Consider the following 9,857-nt stretch of genomic DNA (forward strand, 5'->3'; position numbering starts at 1 on the left):
CTCTAGATGCCATATACTCGGAAACATTGGCTGAGTCTAGGGAGATGGCCATGGTGTGAGGCAGGGAGGTGGTGGTGGCTGTGGGGTCTGAAGATATGAGAGAGGTGCATGTAGAGAGAGGGAGTATGAATTGATAGCCCCTAAGTCTTGATACTGGAGAATTAAGGGTGATAGGTGACTCCAAATTTTATTGTGTTATGAAGCATAAGAACCTAAAGGAAATTGCCTAGTGGAAGGCATGGGACCCTGCAGCCTACTTCCTGACCTTAGATGGTGTCTATTTGCCTGCTTACCTGTAGTTGCTGAGGGCCGAGCACAGGAATGGAACCATGAGGAAAGAGCAGCATCAATCACATCAAGTCCTGGTATTTCCTCTAAGGTGGGGAATGTGGAGGAAGGAATGGTGTAGGGTAGGTCTGTGGGGAATGGATTGTGGGTCCTCAGGAGAAAGGCCTTGGTTTCATCTGTCTCCATCATGACAGGGCAATGTGACTTTTGAGGACGTGGCTTTGTACTTCTCCCAGGAGGAATGGCTCCTCCTTGAAGAGCAACAGAGACGCCTGTACCACGATGTGATGCTGGAGAACTTTGTACTTATATCCTCTCTGGGTAAGACCTTCATGCTCCCCTGTGAGCTGGACTAGATTTTGCCTTTCCACTTTTTCCTAGGTGTTGCTCTGTCCTTTTTATGTCCTGACCATGGACACTGTCTCCTTTCTCAGTTCCCTGGGTAGGTGCTTTCCTTGCTAGGGTTGTCTGCACTGCCCTCTTTTTGCCCTTGCAGCCCAAATGCTGCTGCCCCAAAGCCTGGTAGAGGAGGATTCTGGGTAAGTAGTCTTACAGTCATCTAAATGGATCCCACCTTGCTTATCCTCTCCCTGGCTGGGGGACTTTCCAAATCCAGTACCTACGTACCCCAGGTTTTGCTCCCTTCTCCTAACTGACAGTTCTCCATGTCTGCATTTGTCCAGAATTGCCATCACCAGTGTGGGCACTACTTCCTTGCACCATTAGCTGTTGTGAGATCTTCATCCGAGTTTCTTTTAATAACATTTAGTTTTCTTTTTGTAGTCCGTTATGTGATAAGTTGCTCTGGGCTGGTATTGGCCACTGACCTCTCCTGCCTTTCCCTTAGGACTTGCATTATCCAAGTCCCATGTAGTTGCTCACCTCTTGCTGGAGGAGAGAGTCCTGAGTGCCTCACAGAGTGGATATCACTTCCGCCATGGCAGGATGGGCTACAGGGGGCCTGGCTCTGCTGAGCGGCAGCTGAGAGAGGACATGACCTCAGGGCTATGTTTACATGATACAAGGAACCTTTCAAGCTAGTGTTTTGGTTCCATTGCCGGTGGCCATATTCATTTCTACTTTTTTCTTCCCCATTCTTCATTCTTGGCCAGCCTGACATTTTTACTGACTTTTAACCCCTGGCTGCTCCAGCTTTCCTGCCTCCACCTATTAACCCATTCCTCTTCACTGCTGCCTTTGCGGTGTTCTCCAACACTGGGTCACATTTCTAACTGGTGTGCATATATCCTTTATAGCCCTTGAACACCAGCTACCCATTTATAGTCAGATTTTTTTGTTCCTGGGCAAAAACTTCTGTGCAACACTCACATGTCAGCAGCAGCCAAGGTCATTCTCAGAGGTATAGTTTAGAAACTGCTACCCCTCCATCGCGCTGCATCCAATCCTTTCATCTTTCGTCTTATAAGGCCACTCTGTGTCTATGTCCTTTTAGAATCCAGTACTCTAAAGCAGCTCCTTCCTCATTCTGACCCCAAATCCCTCGTCCTGAAAACAACCACATGTATTTATTCTTTGGTGTGTCAGATACATATTTGTGATGTGACTCCCACCTGTCCCCAAAGACAACATGTACTTCACTAGCATTTCTGTTTTCAGGTTGTTTATGTGGTATAGAGAATGAGAAGGCACCTTCTGGACAGAGTGTTTCTCTGGAGAGAATGCCACAAATGAGGACTCCAAAGCCAGATCCATCAATCCAGAAGGCTCATCACTGTGAGATGTGTGTTCCCATCAGGGAAGGTATTTTGTACCTGACCAAGTATCAAGGAATGAATACTGGGCAGAAATCGAACACTCGTGTGGCATCTGCAAAACAGTTCTGTTTTTATGCACGTCTTCACCTACACCAGAAGGAGCACAGTATGAAGAAACTTGACAGCGAGGATGTGGACAAGGCCTCCTTTATGAAGAGCTATGAAAGTCATTCGTTGTGGAAGCCTTTCACCTGCAGGGAGGTTGGAAAGGATGTCTTGGCCAGTGTGGGTCTTCTCCAGGCCACTCCCAAAATGGCACTGAGTGTACTCAGCAGTGCTGAGTGTACAGAGGCCTTTCACCATGGAAAAAGTCTTTACAAATGTGATCACTGTGGGAAAGCTTTTCGCCACAAACGTACACTTACTCAGCACCGGAGAATTCACACTGGAGAAGGACTATATGAGTGCAGTGAATGTGGGAAAAGCTTCGGCTACAAGCACACATTTGTTCAGCACAAGACAATCCACACTGGAGAAAAGCCTTTTGAGTGCAGTGAATGTGGGAAGGCCTTCAGGTTCAAATATAAACTTGTTCAGCACCAACGTGTTCACACTGGAGAAAGACCTTATGAGTGCAGTGAATGTGGGAAAGCTTTTGGATGCAAATCTAAACTTTCTCGGCACCAGAGAATCCACACCGGGGCAAAGCCTTACAAGTGTGCCGAATGTGGGAAATTCTTTAGACAAAGCTCCAGCCTCGTTCAACACCAGAGAATTCACACTGGAGCAAGGCCTTATGAGTGTGGTGAATGTGGGAAATCTTTTAGCCAGAGCTCTATCCTCATTCAGCATCGGAGAATTCACACTGGAGAAAGGCCATTTGAATGTGGTGAATGTGGCAAATCCTTTAGACAAAGGTCCAGCCTCATTCAGCACCAGAAAATTCACACAAGAGCAAGGCCTTATGAGTGCACCGAATGTGGGAAGTCCTTTAGCCAGAGCTTCAGCCTCATCCTACATCGGAGAGTTCACACTGGAGAAAGGCCTTATGAATGCAGTGAATGTGGAAAATCCTTTAGCCAAAACTACAGCTTCATTCAACACCATAAACTCCACACTAGAGAAAGACTTTGAGAGAACAGCCAACATGAGAAAGCCTTTGGTTAACATTCTGCTCTGAATCAACACCCAAAAGTTCACAGTCCAGCTAAGTTTTATGGCTTTAGCAAATATGGAAAAGGCTTCAGCAAAAATCTAAGCTTATTCAGTATGGAAATTCCACATAAGGTAATTAATGGCTTTAAATCTTAAGAAATGTGCTGTCTCTGTTCATTGTGACAGGATTAGAGAGTCTCTATGAGAAGCCATCTGCCATGAGTTCCAGATATGTGAGAAGTTTGTGGGGGCTGCATTTCATATTCTCACCTGCTCAGGACCCTTGTTAGAATTATGCCAGGTTCTGAGGTGGAAGTCATTTTCCATCTACTACCTGGTAGATCTTTGTGGCTTGTATCAGTCACCACAACATGCTCAGAGGAGACAGATGTTTGTGCCCGCTCCCATTCTCTAGAGGAAATTGGACCGAGCCCCTGGGGTTTCCCATTCACTTCTCTCTGACTAGTTATGGTGTGGATTTGCCTCACTTTGGACCCTAGGGGCCCAGTCTGAGAACTGCTGGTAGTTTGTAAAGTATTCCCTTCTTTATGGCATTGTTGGTCTTATGTGATATTTCTGATGGGTTTTCTAGCCTCCAAGACCAACCTGGGAACTGCCTCACATTCCCCTGGAATGTGCAATAATAAATCTTAGTTATTTAAGTCACCTTTAATCTTAGTGATATTCATTGTGCAATAAGCTGAAAACAGTTGGGTTCTGCCCCTGTGAAGGGGTGGAGCGCTTTTGTGCAGGCATGAGAGGGAACAGTATGCTCTCACTACAATTTTTGCCTAATCTTCATTCCTTTTGTGATAAAGTAAAAAATATATGGTGTTTGTCAGTTCCTGGCACGGAGCTTCAGAAACCCTTGATATTTCCTGAGTAATGAGAGCATCTTTGATAATGGAATAACTCAAAGAGCAGGTCAGTAAAGAACTTCAGGAAGGGTGCTGGCTGCCAGATTAGAAGGTTAGAACTTTAAGCCCCACTCCTGACATCTGGGATGGAGCTGGAGATTGACTGTAATCACCAATGGCCAATGATGTAGTCAATCAGGACTTTTTAATAATACCTTGATAAAAACAAACAAAAAACCCTAGGGTTTGGGGAACAGCTGAGTTGGTAAACACATCCAGTCCTAAGGGAGGTGCACCCTGACTCCACTAGGATAGAGGCTCCTGTACTTGAGATGCTCTGGACTTTACCCTGTGTGCTTCTTCATCTGGCTGTTGGCTTGTGTTTTTATAATAAACTAATAGTAAATGCTGGATTTTCCTGAGTTCTGTGAATCATTCTAGTAAACTTGAGGGGTAGGAGCATGGGAACTCCAAATTTGTAATTGGCCTGACAGAAGCGCGGGTAGCCGAGGGACCCCATTTGTGGCTGGCATGAAGTGGTGATGGTCTTGTGGGACTGAGTTCTTAACCTGTATGGTCTGCACTAATTGCAAAGAATATCAGAATTAAATTGAATTGTGGGACACCCAGTTGGTATTGGAGAATTGGTGCTGGAATGATATACTTGGTGTCAGAAAAAGCTACACACTACACAAGGCCTTCCAGGAAAGACTATAGGCTTCTGTGGCCTGAATGCCAGGATGTTTTGTAGACCCAAAGATGCTGAGGAGGGTACAGTCATGACAACCCACAATGTTTTTGGAAGTGCAATATGTAGAGCACAGTCATTTCTCCCAGTTATAGTGAATGAAATCAGAAGCACTTGAATTATGAGACATGAGATTATTAAAGTCTGATTATTTAAAATGAGTTAGGAAAATATAAAATGCTTAATCTTTCTCTGGCTCTGAAATTATTGTGAGATAACTAAAATATTAAAACCCGTTTTAAAAATTCTCATATCAGTAATTATCATTAAACTTGGAGGTAAAGTGTGGATGATCTCTGCATGGAAAAGTTATCGAGACCATAGATAGTGATTTCCTCATTGCACGACGTCCACTTACACTTTTACCAGCCCAGAGAACCTTTGCTCAGTCTCCATCTCTTAGAGCCTCACCAGTTCTGTTTGTTTTAAGGAAGACACATTGCAAAGTTGAGCTACAGTTCTAAGGTTTTTAAAAAATTCTAGGACTTTTTTAAAAAAAACATATCTGCAGTCTTTGATCTGACATCCAGAATGCTAAGGGCTTCTTGAAATCTTATTTTTGCTTTGTACAGTAACCCCACTTCGATTCTTAGGTGGATGCAGTAGCATCTCCATGGTGTGGCATAGGCTGTAGTGTAATACATAATTCCTATTTATGGTTTGAATGGGAAATTTCTTTTCAGCACAACACTAGATTTCAAGCACCAGGGAAGTGTACTTGCACCCGACCCCAAAAACCCTGAGCCCAGTTGCATGTGCCAGCAGCCACTTGCAGCATGGAGCATAAACTGGCTGCAGATACAGGGGAAGGCCAGACCCACCACCATCTGGGGTCACAAACACACTATATTCTTTAGAACCAGCTTGCTTCCTGGGCTCAACAATCACTGCTGTAACATTTCACTACTCCCACTGGCTAAAAAGACTTCATATTTTGGTTACTTACTGCCTCACATGACTTAGTTTGGGAAATACCCAGATAATCTAGGACCTCTCTTCTAGCCTGAATTATCTTAATTATCTGTAAATGTTCAACTCACCTACTCCAAGAGCTGTCATTACAAAGCTTCCCAAATCCTAGTCAAGGACTTTACCCTAATCCTCCAGCTGTTGTCTATTCTAGCAGCCCCTCGTCCTCTTCTGTTACTTTCCTGTATTAAACTTAGTGTTCAACACCTTCTGCCTCCTAAATCTAATATCTTTTATGGGCTCTTGTGTTAAAATGGAAATGATGTCTCTCCTCAGTTTTGGGTTGATCTCTCCATTAATGCCACCTAAGGATGACTTCATATCTTACCTTCTGAAGGTTTTTTCTTCCCCTTTGGTTTATCAGATTTCTTGACTGGTAAATCATCACTGATCTTCAGTCCCTTTTAATCTTTTTTACAAATAACCTCAATAACGTTTGTGTCCTTCATAAAATAACTACCCTTGTATGTTTTCTGTTCTACCATTTATCTCCCTCATCCATTATGGCTAAACTTTTATAATCATTTTCTTTCTCTGACCACTTTCCACCACCATGCTTTCCCTCAGCCTGATTAGACTCACCATCTGCTACCTGTTTCTAAAATGTGCATCTCACATCTTTATCCTATCTAAAATGTTCATCTAACATCTTTATCCTTTTGCAGTCTACTCTCAACTCTCCAGCCAACATGACTCTTTCTATGTATGAATCAGGTAATGTTCATCTTTGATCAAAACCCTGGAAGGGCCCCTCATTTAACTTAGAGAATGTTCAAAATTCTTAAAAGATTCTGAAGAGTTTCACAGATCTTTAGCCCATGTTTCTTCTGACTTCCTCTTTTAAACTCTATTTCACCTATCTGGTTCCATGGACATTGGCACCTGGCTTTTCTTGGGACATGACTCTAGCCGATAACCTGTGCTTGGATGGAATGCACAGAATTGCCACCTAGCTTAATTTTTTGTCCTTTTCCAAGTCTTGCCTGAAGTATCCACTTGTCTATGAGGTTTCCCATTACTACCCTATTTAATATTGTACTCTCTTATTCCTTGCTTAGCCCCCAAATCCAACTCCCCTCACCAAGGTACCTATCATCATATAGTATATTGTATAACTTATTATTGTCTAATATCTGTCTAAACTTCAATATAGGCAGGTTCTTTGCTAGCTCCCCCTGTCCCCATACATTGTATACACCAAGAATAATGTGTGACGTACTTTAGGTGCTTAGCATATATTAATCGAAGCATTGAATAAAAGTTTATATTCGTTTTTAACAATTTAACAACTTTTACTTAATTCATTATTTCCCTCTGCCTTCCAGTTGCAATTGGGCAGGGTCCTCAGAAATTAAAAAGAATCATATTTGGGAGGCAAAATCATCAGGTTGGCCAGAAACAGCCCAGTCTTGAGCAAAGCTTCCTTCTTTCACTTCATACACCTTAGTGTCCTTGTCTTGTCTGTCATTCCCACCGATGCTTTTCAGACAACTTTACTTTGTTTTTTCCTGGCTGTTTCTGCTTCTCTTTCTTTCTGAATGCATGAATTAATCACTACTAATAGCTTCTAGGAATTTGTATATTTCACAATTTTTTTTTTTTCAGAGACAGTCTCCACCCCCATGCAAACACTGTCACTACAATTATAGGTGACACTTTCCATCAAGGAGATGAGATCATGGTGTCCCAAACCTTTATCTCAGGGATAAAATGCCCCCTTTGCACATATACTCCAAATATGACCACAACATCTGCTGTCCCAGCAGGGAATGATATTTGGTAAGTGGAGCTGCCTTTTATTTAGATAAAGAAAATCTTAAAGTAATATGATATTGCTTAGAAAACATTTTTAGATACTTTGTGTGTGTATAAGGAACAAAAAGAACAAACTAATCAAAAACAGACTCACAAATATAGAGGACAATTAGGTGATGGACAGAGGGGAGAGGGGTCAGCGGGGATGGGAGAATGGGGTGAAGGGTTAAAGAAGTACAAATTAGTAGTTGTTAGATGGTCATGGGGATGGGGAGCATGGCATTGGGAATGCAGTTAGCATTAATGTATTGGCTAGGTGGAGAGCCAGAGGAGAGAAGGAGCAATTAGGGGGATCATTTTATAAACTGTATAAATGATTAACCAATGTACTGTATACTTGAAACTAATAAAATAAAAGTAAAAAGAAAATAATGTCTGGGTCAGGAAAAAAAGAAACACGTGTGTAAATATAATCTTATTTTCCTGGGGTGATAACATGGACACAATACATGCAGGAGGGATATTTTCTGAATGCTCCTAAGAAGTAGAAACCTGACATTCCTATCCCTCAGCCTGTCTGCCATATATCCTCTGCCGTCTCAGTCATGGCCTTCTGAATTTCTAGGGTTTGGGAGCCGAAATCATCAGGTAATATTACTGCGTTAAAACCTTGACGTTTAACTAGGTGTAAAGGTCCTTTGATATTCCTCGAACTTTAGCAGTTGCTTTGAATCCATTGTGGATTCTAAAGCCATCACCTTGGCTTAACCTCACAAGCAGTAACAATTAGGTGTGTTCAAACCACCACGATCCCAGAAAGAGGAGCTCTTGGTAAGGGTTGTCCTGCCACTTTCCCAAGAAGTAAGATGTGCCCAATATATTTCCTACTTGTGGCTCCATAGAAAGCAATTTGACCAAAGAAATAAGATGGGGCTTTATTTGTACATGAATGTCTGTATTTCTTAAAGGACACGTGGAACCAGAATTCACAGAATTATTGTGGCTATATTATTTCCCAACTCTCACTCCTGTTCAATTGACATACCTAATTATTATTCAAATTAATTTTTGTGATTTATCTTTATTTTAATTATGATTCATGAGCAAGCCTCATATTTTCTTTTCTCATTTGGATTTGTTAATCAATTTTTTAAAAATTTACCAGTGATTTCATAAATTTTTTAATTGGCATTATAAACTCTCTACCTTTTTCCTAAAACATACTTGAACACAGGTATATGCACATACATAAAATAAATGTTTTTTTCTCGTTCATGCTCCCATTTCCCTAAACTCTCATGACACTGGGTTTGTGATCTGTTATTGATTACTGTATATCCTCCTAGAAGTGTTTTGATTCATTAGCATTTACTTAATCTGTACTTTACCAAGATTCCAGTGTTTCCAAATTTTAATACCAATTGCACAATTTGTTATAACTTATTGCTTATTAATGTAAACAAGTGAAATTTTATAAAAATGAAGGCAGTTCAAACCCTGATTTAATACTCTGGAAAGCCTCTAACATTGAGGTGGTTATACAAAGTTGCTATCTATATTACAAAGCGACAATAATCAAAACGGCATGGTATTGGCAGAAAAACAGACACATGGACTAGAGGAACAATCGAGAGTCCAGAAGTAAACCCATATTTATATGGGCAAATAATTTTTGACCAAAAAAAAAAAAAAAAAGCCAAAAACATACAATGGAGAAAGGAAAACTTAGGAATACCTAGGAATAAATCTATGGAAACATGTAAAGGACCTATATAATGAAAACTATAAGACCCTGTTTTAAAAAATCAAAGATACAAAGAAATGGAAAGATATTTCGTGTTCTTGGATTGGAAGAATCAACATAGTTAAAATGACCATATTACCTAAGCATTATACAGATTTAATGCAATCCCCATCAAAATCCCATCGGTATTTTTTAAAGAAATAGAACAAAAAATCATCAGATTTGTATGGAAGCACAAAAGATCCCGAATTGCCAAAGCCATCCTGAGAAAAAAACAAGGCTGGAGGCATCACTTTGCCCGACTTCAAATTATACTACAAAGTGACAGTAATCAAAACGGCATGGTATTGGCAGCAAAACAGACATACGGACCAGTGGAACAGAATCGAGAGTTCAGAAGTAAACCTATATTTATATGGGCAAATAATTTTTGACAAAAGAGCCAAAAACATACAATAGAGAAAGGAAAACCTCTTCAATGAATGATGCTGGGAAAACTGGAAAGCCATCTGCAAAAGAATGAAACTAGACTGTTGTCTATTATCACACACCAAAATTAACTCAAAATTGATTAAGGACCTGAATATAAGACCTGAAACAATAAAATGCATAGAAGAAAACATATG

At 41.0% G+C, this 9,857-nt stretch overlaps 1 protein-coding gene across 1 annotated transcript in view; it reads left to right on the forward strand.

Annotated features, from left to right (window-relative positions):
- The first annotated feature begins 223 nt into the window (after positions 1 to 223).
- The window catches only part of LOC102878619 (zinc finger protein 134-like), a 25,278-nt gene continuing 15,644 nt past the window's right edge, over positions 224 to 9,857 (forward strand). The window contains exons 1-3 of the mRNA XM_015598831.2: positions 224 to 379; positions 483 to 609; positions 1,906 to 3,130. Coding sequence (XP_015454317.1) covers positions 239 to 379; positions 483 to 609; positions 1,906 to 3,130 — 1,493 coding nt within the window. The 5' untranslated portion in view covers positions 224 to 238. The remainder of the gene's footprint in view (positions 380 to 482; positions 610 to 1,905; positions 3,131 to 9,857) is intronic.

Source organism: Pteropus alecto, unplaced genomic scaffold, assembly GCF_000325575.1.
Source record: "Pteropus alecto unplaced genomic scaffold, ASM32557v1 scaffold281, whole genome shotgun sequence".
Lineage (NCBI taxonomy): Eukaryota > Metazoa > Chordata > Mammalia > Chiroptera > Pteropodidae > Pteropus > Pteropus alecto.